This window comes from Myotis nattereri, assembly GCF_964212035.1.
Source record: "Myotis nattereri genome assembly, chromosome: 19".
Classification (NCBI taxonomy): Eukaryota; Metazoa; Chordata; class Mammalia; order Chiroptera; family Vespertilionidae; genus Myotis; species Myotis nattereri.
In genome coordinates, this window is record NC_138095.1 from 7512820 (window position 1) to 7535323 (window position 22504).

The 22504-nt window shown below is 41.9% G+C and overlaps 1 protein-coding gene across 1 annotated transcript in view; it reads left to right on the forward strand.

Annotated features, from left to right (window-relative positions):
- MED13L (mediator complex subunit 13L) overlaps positions 1 to 22504 on the forward strand; it is a 286536-nt gene that overhangs the window by 209217 nt on the left and 54815 nt on the right. The window contains exons 5-9 of the mRNA XM_081113924.1: positions 9997 to 10142; positions 13063 to 13254; positions 13637 to 13825; positions 17789 to 17954; positions 22278 to 22382. Coding sequence (XP_080970050.1) covers positions 9997 to 10142; positions 13063 to 13254; positions 13637 to 13825; positions 17789 to 17954; positions 22278 to 22382 — 798 coding nt within the window. The remainder of the gene's footprint in view (positions 1 to 9996; positions 10143 to 13062; positions 13255 to 13636; positions 13826 to 17788; positions 17955 to 22277; positions 22383 to 22504) is intronic.

Here is a 22504-nt window from a genome sequence, read left to right on the forward strand (position 1 = left end):
ATGGCATTTACCGAAGAGAATACCCTACTAATCTTTATGTCTAGTCCTTACTTATTCTGTGCTAGTCTCCTTTCTTGTTCAGAGAATATAAACTACCTTGTGTCCAAAGAGAGTCACACTGTATACTCCGCGGCTGTTAGTGATATGCTCCAGGCAGGTTCCCTCGAGAACAGTTAGCAAGATCATTAGAAATTCTCAAGAGCAGGGGTAGGTATCCCCCAGTATATTCCTCGATAGAATATCACAGTTTACACTCCTGTGCTCCCCTGTCTCATGACTCAGGATTCCAGGCTTATCTCTGAGTCTCTCAGTATAGTGCTAGATAATTTTAGAGGAACTATATAAAGTATCACAAACTCATTAAGTATTAATTCAGCATCTACTTATACCATGCTAAGTACTGGGTTTCAAAATGATAGATAAAACTTGATTTCCGTCCTCACAAAATGCAGTCACATGGACTAGACATAAAACTTATGCACATTGAAGTGATTTGACTTGAGATATACATAGAGAGAAGTATGAGAGCATTGAGCCTATTCTGGGACTTTAAAGATGGTTTCTTGGAAAAGATGAGTAGGAGTTAGATGAAAGATAGGGGTTGTTTATCTAGACCAGCAGTTCTCAACCTGTGGGTCACGACCCCTTTGGGGGTCAAACGACCCTTTCACAGGGGTCGCCTAAATACATCCTGCATATCAGATATTTACATTACGATTCATAACAGTAGCAAAATTACAGTTATGAAGTAGCAATGAAAATAATTTTATGGTTGGGTGTCACCACAACATGAGGAACTGTATTAAAGGGTCGCAGCATTAGGAAGATTGAGAACACTCATCTAGACAAAAGGACAGCAGGAGTACAAACATGGACAGGTGAAGTAATATGGCATATGTCTTAAATCAGGCTGGTCAGATGAGCTGGAGGAGTGACTGGTGGGGATGATTGTACACTAGTGCTAGTAGTGAGCATTTCCTTTTTAGCATTTTTCTTGTACTGATTATCAGGAAGGAATAATTTGTTATATTTAGCTATTCAGCACTTACATGGTAGAAGAGCTTTCTCATTACCCAGGGCATATATCTATATATATCCCTCATGAATTCTAGTTTAGAGAAATATAAGTATGTGGCCTAAAACCCTGATTCTAGGGAAGCTCCAAGGTGAGATAGGAGTCAGTTATTTTGACTGCTCACGAACTGACATTGCCATCTTTACCCAGGGGTTACTGTAGTGAAACAGTATTTTGGTGGTTTCATTCTTATTCAATTCTGAAAGAAAACAGTCTTTGAAGCTTGTAATAAAGTGTTAGAAACATTTGTGAAATATTTTGAGATATACTTGTAGCATAATAAAGCACTCAGAGGGAAAGAGGGAGGGAAGATATGAGAAGAGGTAAGAGGGATGGGGAGAGAGGGAGATGAGAGAAGGGAAAAGAAGAGGGAGAGGAAGCTTAAAAGGATTTTAAACTTGAATAAGCTACCTAACTTATGTTGTACGCTTGAAGTAAGAATTACTGTACTTTCATATTTTGAAAATCCTATCTAATAAAAGAGAAACATGGTAATTGGCGTATGACCACTACCCTTCCCATTGGCTAATCAGCGAGATATGCAAATTAACTGCCAGCCAAGATGGCGGCCGGCAGCCAGGCAGCTTGAAACTAGCATGAGGCTTGCTTGCTTCAGTGACGGAGGATTCCAACGTTCCCCGCCTGCCGCTGCAGGCCTCTGAGCTGCAACTCTAAGCAACTATGTAACAAATATAGAAGCTAAACAAAACCCCAGAAACCTGCTTTAGTCCAGGCTTCAGCCAGCAGGATTGCAACATTGTAAGCAAAGGCCAGAAACCTAGTTTCAGCAGTGGAGGCCTAAGAGCTGGAGCCAAGCCTCAAAGCTAAAGCTGGCCCAGAATAAAAAAGAAAAAAAGAAGCGGTTGGGAGCTTCAGTCACCCCCAGCCTGAAAACAGCCCTCAGCCCCTCACCCAGACGGGCCAGGCACCCCAGTGGGGACCCCCACCCTGAAGGGTGTGTGACCAGCTGCAAACAGCCATCATCCCCTCACCCAGGCTGGCCAGGCACCCCAGTGGGGGCCCCCACCCTGATCCAGGACACCCTTCAGGGCAAACCACCCGGCACCCACCCATGCACCAGGCCTCTACCCTGTATAGTAAAAGGGTAATATGCCTCCCAGCACGGGGATCAGTGGAGCCGCGAGGCCTCCTGGCACCGGGATCAGCGTGACAGGGGCAGCGCCCAAACCCCCTGATCGCCCTGCGGCTCTGTGTATGACAGGAGGCGGGGCCACAACCTCCCTATCCACCCTGCTCCGTTTGTGACAGGGGAAGGCACCCCAACCCCCTGATCAGCCCTGCTCTGTGCCTGATAGGGGGAGCTCTCCAACCCCCTGATCGCCCTGCGGCTCTGTGTGTAACAGGGTGCGGCGATAATGGAATCACTATAGCAGTTTATTAAACTACTAGAGGCCGGGTGCACAAAAATTTGTGCACTCGGGGGGGGGGGGTGGAGGTGGGGTCCCTCAGCCCGGCCTGTGCCCTCTCGCTGTCTGGGACCACTCGGGAGATGACGACCTGCTGGCTTAGGCCTGCTCCCAGGTGGCAGAGGGCAGGCCCAATCCCTAGGAGCAGCCCCTGGTTGGGCTCAGAGCAGGGCTGATTGGGGAGTTGGGGCGCCGCCCCCTGTCATGCACAGAGCAGGGCGGATCGGGAGGTTGCGATGCCACCCTCAGTCACGCTCAGGGTAGGACCGATTGGGGGGTTGTGGCACCGCCCCCTGTCACACTCAAGGCAGGGTCGATGAGGAGGTTGTGGCGCCACCCCCAGTCACGCACAGAGCAGGGCCCATCAGGGGGTTGGGGAGCTCCCCCCGTCACACACAGAGCAGGGCCAATAGGGGAGTTGGGGCACCGCCCCCTGTCAAACACAGAGCAGGGCAGATAGGGAGGTTGTGGCCCCGCCCCCTGTCACACACAGAGCCGCAGGCCGATCAGGGGGTTTGGGTGCTGCCCCCTGTCACACTGATCCCGGTGCTGGGAGGCATATTACCCTTTTACTATATAGGATAGAGGCCTGGTGCACGGGTGGGACCTGGCTGGTTTGCCCTGAAGGGTGTCCTGGATCAGGGTGGGGGTCCCCACTGGGGTGCCTGGCCAGTCTGGGTGAAGGGATGATGGCTGTTTGCAGCTGGTCACACACCCTTCAGGGTGGAGGTCCCCACTGGGGTGCCTGACCAGTCTAGGTGAGGGGCTGAGGGCTGTTTTCAGGCTGGCGGGTGACTGAAGCTCCCACCCGCTCCTTTTTTTCTTTTTTTTATTCTGGGCCAGCTTTAGCTCTGAGGCTTGGCTCCAGCTCCGAGGCCTCGGCTGCTGAAAGCAAGTATCTGATTTGTTTGGGTTCTATAATCGAAACACTGTTTCAACTCCCGCTCTGAGATCCCGGCTGGCTAAAGCACATTTCTGGGGTTTTGTTTAGCTTCTATATTTGTAACAATGTTTCAAACTGCAAGCTCAGAGGTCGGCAGTGGCAGGCGGGGAACGTTGGAGTCCTCCGTCACTGAAGCAAGCAAGCCTCATGTTCGCTTCAAGCTGCCTGGCTGCCGGCCGTCATCTTGGCTGGCAGTTAATTTGCATATTGCCCTGATTAGCCAATGGGAAGGGTAGCAGACATATGGCTAATTACCATGTTTCTCTTTTATTAGATAGGACTATAGGCCCGGTGCATAAATTAGTACACAGGTGGGGTCCTGCCGGCCCACCCTGATTGGGGCTGATCAGGCTGGGCCGGCCAGGGGTAGGAGACACAGGAGGTAGGCCAGCCAACCTCGCCCTGATTTGGGGGGGGTGGGGTGAGGGGGCTGGCTGGGGGGAGGGGCCACAGGCGGTTGGCGGGCTGGCCCTGCCCCAACCGGTGAGGAGGTGCTGATCAGGGGCAGGGTTGGCCAAGGGGAGGGGCCGTGGGCGGTTGGCGGGCCAGCCCCCCACCCCCCCACGGTTGAACTCTCGGTCGAAGGGACAATTTGCATATTAGCCTTTTATTATATAGGAATAGTAGCCTGGTGCACAAAAATTTGTGCACTCGGCTGGGGGTGGAGGGGGGGTCCCTCAGTTAATAAACATTTATCGGCACAACACTGACCACATTGGTGGTGGTGGTGGTCTTGTCATAATGTGTTATATTATGCAGATGAAAATCTATTTAAACAGATTTGATGTAGTTATTTTCAAAGATAGAAGAATTGTCCCTGTCAACTATTTTAGTTGATTCATATCTTCACTAATTGTCATCATTGCAAAGTTTTTAGTCCCCATATGGATTGCTGGATATAATAGGTCATGCGCTGTCCCTGTCCTTTGTAGCCTTTGTTACCTTAAGGACCCTAGTTTTCCATTTATACGTTTAAGTACCAACCTTACCGGCTTAAAAATGTAAGCTTTTAACACTGCTCTCTCTGTTCCGTATCCTTCCGATGAAAAGTGGAGTTGGGTTGCAGCACAGGAGAGAAATTAAGAAGGGGAATATTGAAGTAATGACTGCAGTAGGAGAAGAGGAACCTATTTCCCTGGCCACAGGCGCTGGTGCCGTGGACCATAGGGCTTGCAGCTTCTCCGGGTGGCTGCAGCCTGGGACTTTGGGCGGGTGGCTTGTCCGTCTCCTGGGCTGCAGCCACCGGCAGGTGCTGGCGCCTGGACCACAGGTGGGTGGCTTCTTCTTCTGGCAGCTTCTTCTTCTTCTGTGCTTCCAGGGAGGGCAGTCAGTTATGTGTATATGTGTGTGCATGCAAATATAGGCATGTACACATGTGTATGTGGAAATCTGCTGGGCAAGTCAAAACCATAGAAGAGTTGCCCCATATCTCTTGAATCTTCCAGAGATATCCCCCACTTTTTTATTCTATCACTACTGGAGAGTCAGTATTTGCAGCCAGCCAGCCAGTGACTCTCTCAGTGTCTATTTCTGACTTCTTTCCCTGGCTGTCTTCCCACCCTATAATCATATTTCCACCTGGATGCATCATTTTTACTCCCAATATGCTGGACCTGGTCTCATTGGGTTTGCAGTTTGAAAGGTGCTCACGATCTACCTGGCAGCCAGGACCCGGTCTCATGGGGTTTGCAGTTTGAAAGGTGCTCGCGATCTACCTGGCAGCCAGGACCCGGTCTCATGGGGTTTTACCCGCGCAGTTTGAAAGGTGCTCGCGATCTACATGGCGGCCAGGACCCGGTCTCATGGGGTTTTACCCACGCAGTTTGAAAGGTGCTCGAGATCTACTTAGGGGTTAGTGCCACCTCTTCTCTGCCCTGCCGGCTTCTCTGATCACTGATCACCGGTGGTGGTGGGGGGGTGGGGTGAGGAAGAGGCGGCCACCAGCGCCGCTTCTTCCCTGCCCCACACGCCTCTCCGATCACCATCACGGCTGGGGGGTGGGGCAAGGCCCCCAGTTCTCCTATCACAGCTGGGGGGCGGGCAAAGGCTACCCAGTTCTCTGATTACAGCTGGGGATCAGGCAAAGGCTGCCTGGTTCTCCGATCACGGCTGGAGATTGGGCAAAGGCTGCCCGGTTCTCCGATCACGGCTGGGGGTTGGGCAAAGGCTGCCCGGTTCTCCGATCACAGCTGGGGGTTGGGCAAAGGCTGCCCAGTTCTACGATCATGGCTGGGGGTGGGGCAAAGGCTGCCCAGTTCTCCGATCACAGCTGGGGGGACGGGGCAAAGGCCCCCGGCTCTTGCCTGCCACCTGGGTTTGCAGTCACCGTTAGCGGCAGGCAGCTTCTTCCTTCCTTCTCCTTTCGCCTCCCAGCATTGCGCCTACATATGCAAAATAACCACCATCTTTGTTTGCGGTTAACCGCCATCTTTGTTGGCAGTTAATTTGCATATCACCCTGATTAGCCAATGGGAAGCGTAGCAGAGGTACGGCTAATTACTCTTTTTGTCTTTTATTAGATAGGATTACCTGAATTTTACTATTAGTTAGGTTGATTTGTAGATCATAGAAATATGACAGTTGTTATATATCTGCATTTTGTCAAGACATTTGACATAACCTTTGTGATTATCCTTTGTAGACAAGAGATAGTAAATGAGTGATTTAACTCAGGATTTATCTGATAAGATGACACAATATCCCACCCACCGTGTGTAGTGTTTTTCACCATTTCTAGCAATGACATGGATAAAGATATTGATGGCTTGATGATCAAGTAGTGTGTTGGATAACAGGATCAGAATCAAAGATGATTTTACCAGGCTTCAACTAAGAGCCAACTATAATTAAATGAAACACCTTGGATTCCTCTAGTTGGGCCAACAAGCACAAGGATAGGAGGCAGGGGCTTCCTTCAGATCTTGCCTCCATTACTTTCTATGTGATGTATGACCCCACATTCAAAAAGTACAAAAGACTATTGTGAATTCTCTCTTTCCCCACCATTTATGCCATTTTATTCCCCAAAGGCAGCCAAGATGATTAAGTTTTTTAAAGTGTATCCTTCCAGAAACTTTTTATGCCATTGTAAGCAAATTGTGTATGCACATATTTCCCCCTTTCCCATTTTTATACAGATGGGAGTAAGTTATTCACACACTGCTTTGGTAGGTAAATTTTGGTTAGTTTTGTTCTTACTCACAGTTGAGAATCAGTGGAAAAGAGAACATATTCTATGCTACCCTCAATGTCTGTAACTCTAGTTGTATAAAATGCATTTTTTCCATGTCACATAATTTTTGTCTCATATTTATGAGTTTATGTTGGGATTTTCTCATACAAGTGTGATCATTTTCTTTTAAATGGTTTCACAGTATTACTTTGTAGGGATATGTCATAGTGAAGTTAACCAGTCCTTTACTGATGGACATAATGGCTGTTTTAGTCTTTAACTATTACAAGCAGTGCTATACGCAATCACTGTATAATAGTTTTTTCTGTGGAATAAAGTCTTAGAAGTGATATTGCTAGGTCAAAGGGGAATTTCACTTTCCAGTCTCAGTATTGTCATCGTTGCCCTCTAGCTTTACATAATCTTAGAAAAAGTAGAATTTTATAGCTGGAAAGGGATTTAGGCACCATCAAAATTCAGTGGTTCTCAAAGTGTGCTCCTTGGATTAGGAGTAGCAGCAACATCACTTGGAATTAGATACAGATGCAGATTCATGGGGCACACTCTAGACCAGCCGTGGGCAAACTACGGCCCACGGGCGATCCGGCCCGTTTGAAATGAATAAAACTATTGAAATAAAAGACCGTACCCTTTTATGTAATGATGTTTACTTTGAATTTATATTAGTTCACACAAACACTCCATCCATGCTTTTGTTCTGGCCCTCCGGTCCAGTTTAAGAATCCATTGTGGCCCTCGAATCAAAAAGTTTGCCCACCCCTGCTCTAGATCTCCTGAATCAGAACTTCTGGGGGGCCCAGCAATTTGTGCAACAGTTGATTTTACATATGAGGAAACTATCATTAGAAAGGTGTTAGTAACTTAACCAAAAATTATATAATTACTAGAGGTCCAGTGCACGATATTCATGCATGGGTAGGGTCCCTATGCCTGGCTGGTGATCAGGGCCGATTGGGGCCTTCCAGCTGCCAGCGGGGTCTTCCTTCATTCCGCATCGCCCCCTGATGGTCAGCGCACATCATAGCGAGCGTTGGAACTCCCAGTCAAACTCCCGAGGGGACACTTTGCATATTAGCCTTTTATATACATAGATTGGTGGCCTCTGTTATATTTCAACTATAACTTGCTGTTTTTCTTATGTTTTAATTTTAAAACATTTTGTTTTTAAAGTTATCAATATAAAAAATAGTTCATTTATTCAATTCCTACTTTTTTCTTTTTCTTTTTTTCTTTTTTCTTTTTTTTTTTTCTTTTTTTTTACAATTCCTATTTTTTTCAGTTGTGCTTCTCTGCTGTATCTTTTGGGACACAGCAAATTCAAATGAGTACTGTTCTGAAGTTTCATCACGATTCTTTAGATTCAGCTGACTTTTTAAAACCAAACTTTAAATTGGCTCCCTGGTATTTTTCACATACAAGTCTCTTTGTTGTCTCAAGAGGTGACCTCTGACTTCTTTTTCAGATTCCTTTCCCATCCTGTCACGCCATTCCTTCTTTAGAATTTCCAAGCTATCTTCTGCTCTTAGCTACTCTACTCCTTGCCACATGCTGTGTCTCTTACCTTTTTCTTTCTCTGTACTACTAAAACCCTATTTTACTGGTTCTTGTCTTCTTGAAGCACTTGGGTCTTTGAGATTGACCAAATCAGTATGCCTTAGCATCCCTATAGCATTTTGTTTTTTCATTCTGTTTCTCTATTCTCCTGGCTTTATTTTATTGATGTGTGTTCATATCAATCTTATTAGCTTATGTGCTCCTTGAGGGCAAGGGCCATGTTGTATTCTGTGTCACTTCAGGCTCCTTGCACCAATCTTTGCACATACTAGTTGGTGGATAAATGTTGGTTAGCATTGTTCTTATGCACAGTTGAGAATCAGTGGAAAAGAGAATGTATTCTGTACTACCCTCAATATCTATAACCCAGTTGTTTGTGAAATGCTATTGACTACATGGGATCGTAGTTACAATTAAGCATCCATTTTATATCAACCTCTTTCTTGAATTTTACAGATGGACATTTAACCAGATTAACTTATATTTTGATCCTGTTATGTGCCAGGCATAATGTTGTTTGTTGAAGATGACCTGTTTATAGTGTAGTTTTCATACAGAAAGGACAGTGTGTTGTTACTATTTTCTTATTGTAAACTTGAAACATAAAAAGTATGGTATAAAGAGGATGTTTAAATTTTTTTAAATTCTTACAAGATTGTAATTACTGCCTTGTTTACTGTATTGTGCTAAATACCCATATGCCAAGACTAGGTGTTTCTTATTGATGAAACTTCACATCCTAGTAAAACACAAAATGCTCTCAGGTTATCTTAAGATAGTTGCCAAGAAAGAATATAATATATGCTTTGCTGTGTGATGGAGTGGACCTTTTATCATTTTTATTTTAATTTTTCCTTAAAACCTTATAATTTTATACTTTCATAACATTTAATGTTTTGACTGGCACTCACAATACACTTTATAATATTGTAAAGAACTTTTGAAAAGCAAATTTTGGCGATGAATTTTTACACGGTTGCCTGGCGCCTCCAGTGATTTGGTTCATCAGGCACATGTTCTTGTGAGCTGTCTTGAAAAGTGGAGATGTTATGGCTGGCTTAGGGCCAAAGTTAACAACTTTGAAATAATGTGCCACTGTAGTAATTTTGAAATTATTTTTTCCAAGACACATGATTTTTGTGAATTTTTAGCTAATTGTGTGGAAAACAGGGATGTGTTGAATGCTTTAATAAAATTTTGTGATCAGAAGTAAATTGCAAAAATAAATATAATAGATTACCAGCTCATTTAGACACTTGTTTTACCTTAGCAGCTGTATATTAGGAATTTATATACAGTGCTGTCTTTGCTATTTTAAAGTCAGCAGTGTTAACCTTACTGTAATGTTGTAAGCTTATAAGTTTGGTATTATTGTTATTACATACCAAACCTAAGCAAAACTGTTTTGTCATTATCCCTAGACTCAATTAAAAGCCAGTTCAGATACTAGTACTTGAGAAGGTAGAAAAATTTCATTCTTTTTCTGTTCCCAGGAATGTATAAGTCAGCATAGGAGACTTTTTGCAAATGAAACAGGAAGCATTCTTTAGAACAGCTTTCAAAATTTCACAATGCTACATAACTAATTTTTCAGACTTATCTGGCAGCTTTAATTTAGTTAGTTGCCAAAAAGTTATGGTCATATTGTCCACAATCAACTGGAAATTTATGCTGTTAATATCATTAGAGGCAAGTTTTGCTGAATGGTTGATAAAGTAAAGCTGTATCCCATCTGTAGTTCTTGTATCTAGCATTCATTTTATATCAAAATGTAGAGTTGAGTTTCTCATTATTTCTTTTCCAGTGAACATTTGTCCTGTGCTTTCACATTCTTTCTTCATGGGGAAAGTAATGTATGCACAAGTGTGGAGATTGCCCAACACCAGCCAATTTATTTGATCAATGAGGAGCATATACACATGGCTCAGTCTTCACCTGCACCATTTCAAGGTAAGTAAATGGTGATGCCCTGCTCTTCCCCTTCCCCCCTCTCCACCTTACTGGCTAGCCAGCCATCTGCCCAGTTAGGTTTTGCAGAATGAGATATTATCTTTAATGGGCATTTTAAAGGTAAGCATAAAGGTCAGTTTCTGAAGAAGAAAGACCAACATTTCATAATCCTATATAATAAAGACCTAATATGCTAAGTGTCCGGTCGTCCGGTTGGCCCTTCAACCAATCAAAGTGTAATATGCTAATGATACGCTAAGGTCGCTCAACCACGCGCTATGATGTGCACTGACCACCAGGAGGCAGACGCTCTGACCAGTAGGTTAGCTTGCTGGTGGGGTCCAGCCGATTAGGACTGAGCGAGACATACCCTGGAGCCCTCCCGCAGTCCCTCCTCGGCTGGTCAATCTCCCACGAACCTCCTCAGCCCCTATCGTGCACTGGTGGGGTCCCTCGGTCTGGCTTGCATCCTCTTGCAATCCGGGACTCTTCAGAGGATGTTAGAGAACCAGTTTTGGCCCGATCCCACAGGCCAGGACAAGGGACCCCACTGGTGCACGAATTCGTACACTGGGCCTCTAGTTAAATTATAATAGCTTACTGGTTTTTTTGTTGATTTGTTTTTGCTGAAAGTTTATCACATATACAATGTGGTCTTATGTGAAGCTGAGTTGAGAAATAAAATGTAGAGACTTCCTGCAGAAAAAAAGATTAATAAGTATTTGGAAAACATAATCCTTATAAATTAAAGGTTTTTATTGATTTGTTTGTTCCACTGTTTCAAGAATGCCATCATTTGCAGATAATCACTATTACACTTAGTATTTGAAATTTTAATCAAAATCAAATTTCTAGAGTTGTGTAATATATAATTTAATCAGTGACGGTAATAACTTTATTGTTTTCTCTTAATTATAGGCTACATTGATTATAGGCATTTGGTTGTAATTTAATAGACATTCATATTTTTTTCTGTATTTTTTTAGACATTCATATTTTTATTAATTCTCAGCTTATCACCGAAATATCACCAAAATAACCTCATGTCCCTTTTCTGTAATTGTGCATTCTATATATCTTTGGTTTTGTGTTGGAATTCAGAATTTTCTATGAATAAACTTTAAAATGTTTTAATGTTAGATTGAACCATATGGAAACATCTTTTTTTTTTGATCAGTTCAATTTGTCTTTGCTAGAGATGTCTGATTAAAATAGTCTTACTATAGTACACAATATAATTTTTAAAACACTGATATTTTAACACACATGACTGAAGTATTTTTATTGATATAACCGCTTGTTATATTAGATAAATATGAATATTTATCCTCCATATTATTTATGATTGCCTTTTTGGTTTTCTACAGATGATTCTGATTTAATTTGATAAAAGCATCTGTTTCTTGCCCTAAAGTACTACTTACTTTCCCCCTACCTCCCACTTGCAACGTATTTTAAACTATGTTCATTATTATTCTGTAATTTGGGGTGTTTTATGTGTGGGCTGCTATACAAAAACAGCCCAATTCTCAGACTGTACACTTGAGAGTTATACATTATGCACATATTATGGATTGTCAAAATTATTTAAATACTATGTTTCCTTGACTGTGAAGGTGCTGAGGACCATCTGACTTCATTCTAGACGTTATCATTCAAAATAAAAGCATTTCTTTATGGTTACAAAAGGAATTACTAGTCATAAGGGAAGGTAACTAACCTAAGTTGATAAGGATACTTTTAGGGATACCAGGTCCCTATAGACCACTTATTTTTAAAATCTTATTGGTTTGTTGCTAATGCTTCAAATCATAGAGAAAACCTTTGTGGGACATTGTCCTGCTTATTTCCCTAGATTAGTGTGAGGAGGTACATTCTTAGGGCAGGTGCTAGCCTATAGATGAACTGTAGTGAACATAATGATATTGATGTAGGAATTTCCTAGAAGTGTTAATATAGGAAAATTGCCCTTGATTAACTGGTTTAAAGTCAGTAATTTTAGCCCATTTGAATCAGTGAGGAACAGCAGAAAAGCACCAAGAAATATGTGATGTCTACAGCTATTTCTGTCTTGATTGATGTGGTATACCATCCAGCTGTTAAATAAAGCCATCAAAAAGAAAAAGAATACCCCATTTAATAACTATGCTCAGATTTTTTTTTTTTTTAATTAGGAGTAAGAAAAAGTGACCTCTTTATCCCAGAAAAGTGTTATTTGGAAAGTTGAAATACTCCCCCTGAGGCTAAGAACTGGCTGGGTTATACACAGCACTGTGTTAACTACATTTTTGTGTGTAGCTCAGTGAAAATGACATCAAGGTCAATTACTGAAAGAGAAAGAAGGATTTTAAGTCCTTTACTTTAGTGAAACAAATTTTATTTGGAGTTGTTTTATCAACAGATTTCTAAAACAGTAGAGATATGCCTGAATAATAAAGCATTATATTTTATAGTAGGTAAATTAAGGCTTTTCTGCTAATAGAAGTTTTATTTATGCATAATTTTTTGGTTACCACAGACTTTAGGAAGTATCAAGAACCATAGGAAGAGTGTTCAAGTTCTTGGCAGGTTTTGGGGTTGTATTGAATGGTTTTATTCTGCGATGGAAGACTCAGTGTTTATGTTGTATAAGCTATTATCAAATTGATAAGTATAAGCTTTAACATACAGATAATTTATATACTGTGTGTCGCTATAGCTTCTGATAGTACTATATCTCCCCCATTTGATTTCCTTCAAAAATTGATGTGAGTTGAGAGGCATAAAATTAAAAACTTTAAAGAATCACACTTTGAAAGGAGTTAGCAAATAAAGAGCAATATACATTAAATGATGCTATACTTTAATCTAAAAATACCACAACAGTTAAGTAGGAATTATTACTGTGATCTGTAATATATGTTTCTCCTCCCTGACTCAGTACTGGTAAGTCCTTATGGATTAAACGGCACGCTAACAGGCCAAGCATACAAGATGTCCGACCCAGCCACCCGTAAGTTGATAGAGGAATGGCAGTATTTCTACCCAATGGTGCTGAAAAAGAAAGAAGAATTGAAAGAAGAGGAGTTGGGATACGACAATGATTTCCCTGTGGCAGTTGAAGTAATTGTTGGTAAGAGAAAATATTTTGCCTGAAGAACTTTATTCTCTCTTCGTCTTCCTTAATTTAAAAAGATAATCACTTAGATTCATCAAAAATAATCTCCATAATTTTCCCATTTTTAAAATTCTCTTGACACAGTGGTTATACTGAATAGTTTTCTTGCCTGAAGCACCAATGGTCCCTGGATTCCAAATGCTATTATTATAATTTTGGAACACATGGTTAAGCTAGCTATTAACTTATGGAAGAATGGGACGTATCACTTTTTGCAGGACCTAATGAGTATCCCATGCTCACCAGAGCTTTGACTCTGACCACTGGAATAATAAAGTTGGCAGTCTAGTGTGAACTTTCTCTCAGCCCTGATTCTCTCCTTCCTCTTTCCTTACAGGTGGTGTCCGGATGGTTTATCCTTCAGCTTTTGTTCTGATCTCTCAGAATGACATCCCAGTTCCTCAGAGCATTGCCAGTGCTGGAGGCCATATTTCAGTTGGGCAGCAGGGACTTGGTAGTGTGAAGGACCCAAGTAACTGCGGGATGCCTCTTACCCCGCCCACCTCTCCAGAACAGGCTGCCACAGGTGAGTACAATCCAGGAATGTTCTGGGTAAATGCGATCCCAGAAAATCATCTAGTTCCCTTGCCATAGGACAGGGAGAAAACTCATCTTGAGAAATTCCTGGTGAAAGAGGTGGAAGTAGGGTAACACGGGAATTTTACAAAATGGAAAAGGAAAAATTTAAACAAACAGAATGTATATGCTTCAGAATTTTAGTCTCTGAATTATCCAGTTAAATAATTTGGTTGTTTCTCTTAAGTTCTACACACACATCTGTCCCTTTTAACACATGTGTGTGCATGTACATACATAGTGTCAGGAAATAAGATGAAGCCTGCTTCTTTGTTGTAAACAAATGGAAAACACTACATCAGAGAATGGCTGGAACTTTTGCTCAGTTGACTATTGCCAGACAGAGATGTGTCTTAGACAGTTCTTATTCCACTTTGATAAAGTTAGGCCAGCATCCAGGAGCTCTGAATAAATGCTTTGCCCTGTCAGTAATCTTTGTCCATTAATGATAAAAATGTTATCTAAAATGTGAAAATCTTGACAAACAGTTTTCCTTCATGGAAAAATTCAGAAATTGTTTAAATTGAGAGGATTTTATCTTTTTGTTGAATAGTATATTTTGTATATTAAATTTTGTGATAGTTGACTTTCATTGGAAATCTAGTCACTAAAGAAAAGATATTCATCATACTTGAGCTGAAATGAGATTATTTATAGGCATTTAATGTGGACATGTTGGTAGGAACATCAAAATAAAAGTCTCAGCTGCTAAGCTTTGAAAACACTCTCAAGCATGTTATACACCAACATGGTAATTTTCATGAGGATTAGATATTTCAGTTTCTAGCATACGGCTTGCCACATAGTGGGCCTTCAATAGAAGTTCATGGTTAAACAGTATGTTGGGAAAAGTATAGATTTTGTGATTGAACACACCTAATTTTAAAGCTTGTCTGTAGCTTTTTAAGTGAGTGACCTTATTTAACTCTTATACTTGTTCTGAACCCCAGCTTCCTTCTCTGTCAAATACTCCATTCTTCTTTTTTTAAAAAAATATATTTTTATTGATTTCAGAGAGGAAGGAAGAGGGAGAGAGAGATAGAAACATCAATGATGAGAGGATATCATTGATTTCTGCCTCCTGCATGCCCCACATAGGGATCGAGCCCACAATCCGGGCATGTGCCCTGACTGGAAATCGAACTGTGACCTCAGGGTTCATAGGTCAACACAGCCACTAAGCCACGCCGCTGGGCACAAATACTCCATTCTCTACAAGGTTGTTATATGTATTAGGTATTATACTTGACAGAGTTGTGTAAATAGTTTCACAGTATACGCATGAATTACTCTGATACTGTGTGGGAGACAGAAATGCACAACATGCGGCCTCTGTTTCTAAGGGCTTTGTAAGTTGCTAAGATGGTGGAAAAATATGCATCTGGCTCTAACTTGGTAGAGCAGAGTTTGGATGATTTCTTGTGAAAGGATTTGCTCAAACAATTTTTATTAACTACTTTAAAATGAAAAAAGAAAAACTACTTTTATAGTCTTTCATAATAATCACCATAGAGAAGATACATTAAGAAAAGATTAGAACTATCTATTTTGAAGTTTTAATCACATTTCATATAAAGGTTTGTATTTTTAACAGTTGCACTCGGTAAGTTGTTATCCCTTTTTGTTTTATTTATTTTGCCCAGCATTTAGTGAAATTTATATTCAACTTAAAATTGAAGGCTTACTGTGTGCATAAATAAGGCCTTGACCTCTTATGGATAAGTTCAGAACTCTAAGTGTCATAACTCAAAATTAAGAGGTTTTGTTTATGGTGGGTTTCAGTGTGGAGTTCATGGCTATAGATCTTCCAGCTCCTTCCCCTCTAAATCTCTGAATGTCATTGTGCTAGGCCCTGGATCAGTAAGTCCCCTGATGCTTCCTCCCTAAAGCAAGCAAGCAAAAAACAAAACACAGACAAACACAATGAAATAAAAGTTACTGGAATCTTTGCTGTAAAATGAACTTGTCCAAATGCGTACATCATGATATGTGAGTTACAGCTTAAAACTCTTACTGCTTCATCAGAAAGAGTCCTGCTCAGCCTTGTTGCTCTGCATTGACTAACATTGAGCATTGCCATGGTTTTCTAGATATAGGACGAAATGGGTTACTTTGCCCCTAAAGTGGCCGAGGGTTGCCTAGAGCAGTGGTCGGCAAACTGCGGCTCACGAGCCACATGTGGCTCTTTGGCCCCTTGAGTGTGGCCACGAAGTTTCAGTCGCACTTTTACGTGCATGCCCGCACGTGGTATTTTGTGGAAGAGCCACACTCAAGGGGCCGCAGTTTGCCAACCACTGGCCTAGAGTAACAGGACCCAGGAGGGCCATTGGTTTTGGTGAAGTCACTTGTGAATAGGCACATCAGCTTGCCTCTTCTGTTTGTATAGACACTTGTAAGAAATAACACTCAGCATGCATTTAACAGCATGGAGTACAAATCCTGTTTAGTTCCATACAAGATATCACCCACATTTTAGCTAAATTGTTAAAAGCTATTGAAAAACATTTGACTTAACTTTAATCAGAAAAGACTGTGGCTTGTTTTCTGTACCCCTCTCCTTTATTGGTCATAACTTCCTTTAACTCCATGGGCATATGATCTCTTTAGCTATATTGTAGGGTGTTCGGTGGCAAAGACTGAGTTATCTACTTCTGCTGTTTATTTCTTCACTTTGCTTTGTTTTAGAAGAGGCATTTGAAAGTCCATTGTAAAATGGAAATGAATTATTTTGCATCATGAACCAAGTCAGGGAACTTTTAAGATAAAAGGTAGCAGTGAAAGACCAGATTCCTTGTCTCCGTTGTCTCATTTGTACTGTAACAGTGCTTTTCTGGGGAACAAGAAGCTTCCATTTCTTAGAATGTAAGCACTTGGGGTTGGTTTCTTTCTTTTAAAAAAAAATACAGCTGAGCCTAACCATTCAACTCATCATTGTTTTGTTGCATCGATGCCAAGAATATTAGTTTGTGATTTCTTTTTCAGATGAGAATGGAGGTTTCCAGAGTTCTAAAAATAGATTATTTTGGTCAGGATGTTTTGCATCCTATTTCTGTTCAGAGTAAAACCCACAATATATTTATGAAATCAAAAAGATGAAAGTAATTGATATTTAATACTGGAAACTGACTTCAGTATTTGTTTTGTATGAGATAGAAGTAATAAAATACTCATGACATAATCAATAATCACTATTATCAGAAGTCATAATGGTTATAATAGAAAAAAATGGATGACATGCCACCTATATTTGGAGAAACAAAGTGTAGTTAGAAACCAGTGAATTTTTAATGTCCTTTTATTAAAATGTTGAGACAACCTCTTTCAATGTTTTAAGTACTACACTTCCATAAATAGTGTCAGACATTAGGACAAGCAGTCCCACACACACATTTGAAATTTGACCTTGTTAAAAGCTTTGTGCCAGTAAGTTTTTTCTTCTACTAGGGCACTGTGCACACTTGTTACACAGCCATTTAGCTAAACAAGCGTCAAGTTCCCTCTACTGTTTTGTTTTGCCTTGAAACTTATTTACTGCATTGGGATTTAAAAATTCAAAACAGTCTATGCGTGTTTATGTCTTTGATATTATGATGTATGAACCCTTCTGTGTAAGTTATTTCCAGTCCCCATTTGAGCAGGAATGCCTCTGTGTGGTTATGCTCATGTGGGAGTGTGAGTATGTGAGTATTGATGTGATTAACTATTTTAGGGAGAACACAAAGAATCATACAAAATGCCAACAACAACAAAAATCTATACTGTCACAAATTTTACTCATAGCTACAGAGAATGTTATTATTGCAAGGGGGCAGGAGCAAAGTTACATGAATGTGAGTCTTAACAATTAAAATGTTTATGTTAAATAAGCTAGCTTTACAGAAAAATGACATTGCAACTTACCTGTCTTTTCCAGGTGAGAGTGGAGGTGCTCAGAGTGCTGTCAGTCACTTAGGTGCCCAAGATGGGGGGATGATAACTATGCACAGTCCAAAGAGATCGGGGAAGATTCCTCTAAAACTCCACAATCATATGGTCCATCGAGTCTGGAAGGAATGCATCCTCAACAGAACGCAGTCCAAGTATGTTTTTTTGCATTATGTCTGGATTGTGGTTTAGTAACCATTTCTTTGATTACTATACAAAGAGGGTCAGTCATATTACACTGTTGTGTGACAAAGCCTGAGGGGTCATTAAGTAGGTATTTCTTTATTTTGAAAATAATAGTATGGGTAAATTTTTTTTTAAGTTTTTATTGATTTCAGAGAGCAAAGAAGAGAGGGAGAGAGATAGAAACATCAATGATGAGAAAGAATCGTCTGTCAGCTGCCTCCTGCACGCCCCTAATGGGGATCAAGTCTGCAACCCAGGCATGTGCCCTGACCCTGAATTGAACCATGACCTCCTGGTTCATAGATTGATGCTCAATCACTGAGCCATGCTGGCCAGGCCATAATAGGATAAAAGTTAATGCAAACATGTTAAAATACAGATGATAACTTGATTTGATTATTCAGGAAATTTTGAAGTTCCTGATACCAATTTATGAATGTTTCCTATTTACAGAGAGAAATTACCTTCTTTGCCACGTTTTCTATTTTATATTGACCTTATGCTTTAATTGACAATACATTTCTGAACTGAATTAATGACAATTGGAGGGGTGTTTACCAGCCTCTGTGCTTCTGTTTGTTCATTTGGGGAAATTGTATTCTTTTCTTTCCCCTATCCAACTTTCTTACCTTTCTTCTTTTCTTTCTTTCTTTCCTCCCTTCTTTTCTGCCCTCCATTTCTCCCTCCCTTAACATATTTTTGGAAAAGAGGAAGAACTGACTATAAGAGATTACTGTTGATTATTTTAATTGAATGAATAATAATGACAATAATAGTCAATAAATGCTTTTTTACTTATCAGGATTTAGGTAATCATTCTGCTTATTTTCATATCTATTTTGATATGGTTGAGATGTCCACTTTCTTAACAGATGCAAGTAAATAAATGAACCTTGATTCTGTGGAATAGAATAAATATGGACATTCTTGCCAGTAACTAAGAACTCCATTCATTTAGAAGTCAGTCAGATGTTTCTTAGTGACTACTATGCAGTCTTTATATACAGATTTAAAACTTGTCCTTTGGACCTAGCTTTTAGAAAATTCAATACTATATATTTATTTCTCAATGAATTGGTTCTAGAATAGGCTGCTGAAGAAGATGTAATAAATAAGCTAAAGTAATTGCCATGAAAAATCATATGTCACATTCTAGAATTAAAAAGTTATCTCTAATCATTTAAAAATGATCCTTTCCTTTAGAATAATACTTTCCCTTTTATCCGCAATACCTACCCCTGGTCAGCAAACTGCGGCTCCTTGGCCCCTTGAGTGTGGCTCTTCCTAAGCCTTAGGAGTACCCTAATTAAGTTAATAACAGTGTACCTACCTGAAGCAGGGGATCCCTCGGGGGTGAGGACGACGGGGCCCCAACGCGCTAGGGCGTCTGCATGCACGACCCCGGGGACCAGGTTCATTGACGCAGATCCGTTTAATTGAGGAACTACAGGGGTATATATAGCATGAGGGGACCAATCAGAGGGAGACACGTTGCTATAGGCGACCAATCAGAGGGAGACACGTTGCTATAGGCGACCAATCAGAGGGAGACACGTTGCTATAGGCGACCAATCAGAGGGAGACACATTGCTATAGGCAACCAATGGCTGAAAGGCTGGGGTACTATGCATGTGGCTCTAGGAGTTAGTTCAGGCGGGCATTGCTACTTCCTGGTGTGCCGAGGAAGCATGTCATGGTGGAGTGTGCTCACACCATTGCAACAGCCACAGCGCTGAGACATACTTCCTGAGCTCTACTACATCTCCCCCTTCCTTTCTAATTAGCGCCAAAGCAAAGGAGTTGTCACTACTCAGAAGGAGATAGAAGGGTGGCCTTATAGACGGGTGAAAGGAGTAGCAGAGGCACGTGCCACTGGAAACTGGGAACACCAACTGGCATGAGAATGCCAGGGTGAGGTATCAAAGTCCACAGTCCTTATCTGTGTGCACCCGTGCTACCAGCTGTGATGATGGCACACATTAATAAGAATAACGTTCCTGCCGATGGGTTCCCCTCTGGCGCCATGCGCGCGGCTTGGTCTTGTAGAGCCTTGATGTCACCCCAGGTGATGGGGTGAGCTCGTCGGTGTCTAGGTCGTCTCCACCGTCGGGGCTGGTTCTCGTCTATGGTCAGGTCCTCCATTTCCTCCACGGGGGGCAATGGTGGTGATCTACGGCTCATCGCTGATGGTGTGGGGTTTGACGTCATTAGCAGGGATCCATGCGGGACTCCCATCACCTTCTGGAAAAATACAAGCAAACCCTCTCCCCTGGGTTAAGAGTGGGTCGGGGCCTTTCCAGGCTCCGGTGAGTGGGTCTCTCCACCAGACCAAAGGAGAATAAATTGACTGGACTATTTTGACAGTAGAGAAGGGTGTATATTATAGCTCTGAGTTCTCCTACTTGTGCTGAGCCTTGATAAGTATATCTGAGGTAAGTGGGGTTAGTGGAAGTTTTAGGGGACTTTATTATTGCTGCACAGTAATGCTTCCCCGCGTCAGTGAAGGCACTGGGTGCCCTTTGAGGGGGCCGTTGACAGTTGGAGGTGGAATGCGGGAGTTGGTGCCCTTTGCAGCAGCCATTGACAGTTGATGGTGGAATGGAGGAGTTGGTGGTGCCTTTTGTGAATCCCACCGACAGTAACAAAACCATGATGGTTTGGGAGCTGAGCCCAGGGTGGAGGGAGGGATGGAGACACAGCTTCCGGGCAACGGGGCCGGAATGTCAGAGAAGGGGGTAACGGTTTTTCCTTGTGGACCTCAGCGGGTCGAATCCTTTTCAAGACCTTCTCCCAAGTGGAGGGGTCCCAAATGGGGGCCTTGATTAACCACAGATTGGACTGTAATAGCTATTCCCAATGAGTTTGGAGTTCCTTTTCAGAGACCTTAACTTGCCTGCTCTGCAGTAAGGCGTGGAGCGCGCACGCTTGTGGCGCTCTCGCCGAAGGGGGAAAGTTTTCCATTTTACTGTAGAGGGTCGCTCACCCGTCCAGCCATTCCGGGGGCCCCACGTTCGGGCGCCAGATGAAGCAGGGGATCCCTCGGGGGTGAGGATGACGGGGCCCCAACGCGCTAGGGCGTCTGCATGCACGACCCCGGGGACCAGGTTCATTGACGCAGATCCGTTTGAGGAACTACAGGGGTATATATAGCATGAGGGGACCAATCAGAGGGAGACACGTTGCTATAGGCGACCAATCAGAGGGAGACACGTTGCTATAGGCGACCAATCAGAGGGAGACACATTGCTATAGGCAACCAATGGCTGAAAGGCTGGGGTACTATGCATGTGGCTCTAGGAGTTAGTTCAGGCGGGCATTGCTACTTCCTGGTGTGCCGAGGAAGCATGTCATGGTGGAGTGTGCTCACACCATTGCAACAGCCACAGCGCTGAGACATACTTCCTGAGCTCTACTACACCTACCTATGTAGTTTAAGTTTAAAAAATTTGGCTCTCAAAAGAAATTTCAACTATTGTCATTGTCATTGATATTTGGCTTTGTTGACTAATGAGTTTGCTGACCACTGACCTAGACCATTTCCAAGTTAACATTTTCTTTTTCTTTTCCTTTCATTTACCTTTTTTTTCTTTTTTTATTACCACTAACCTTTCGTCTCCACCAACTCTAACAGACCGTGTCCCCTCTATCAGCAGCATAGAACAAGGTAGCAAGACAGCCAGAAAGGCAGGAGAGGGTGGAGAGCAAGAGAATTCCTTGCAGAGCCATCATCAAAACATTTTGCAGTGTCCGCTATAGCAAAATCAGCAATAAAAAATCTGGCCTAGTCTTATTTTCACTATGTAATAATAAGCACCTCCTTTATGCTACCAATTGTCAGTGACGTGTAGGAAATATTTTTGTTTCTTGTCTTTTGGTTCACATTCCAGGTATGGAGTGGTGTCCTTAATGCTAGCAAATACAGGAGTTGTAAAGGTGACTTCAGCAATCTAACTGAGGGCATATAATTCACAGATTCTGTGAAAAGAAAATTTTTTAAAATTTAGGGTATTTCTGCAAAATTTAGGCGGCTTTTTAAAAAGTTATAATGAATAGTGCCAGATAGTGTTTTAATTGCTATGTGTACTGTCCATTTTAAATGTGCATTAAACTTAAATAGATATATTTTGAATCCTGCTTCTTCTGATGCAAAGAACAAGTAGTCATCTCCCCACCTTGGATTGCTCTGAACTATTATCTGCAGGATACCATTACTATGTAAAATGTGTAAATATTTTTAACATTTTTCCCCCCAGAGATTATGTTTACACAGCTCACATTTTAACCCTTTCTAGGAGGAGCCAAGTGTCAACTCCAACTCTTGAAGAAGAGCCTGCTAACAATCCTACTACTTGGGATTTTGTGGATCCAACCCAAAGAGTCAGCTGTTCCTGCTCTAGGTGGGTGGAGAAAAGGCAGAACAGTCGTCTGACCTGTCCTCTCAGACCCCTTCTTCCCCATTGTTTTGTTTTAAATCTTCTTCTTCCAGTAAGTAAGAAAAGGATAGGTCTTTTCTTATATG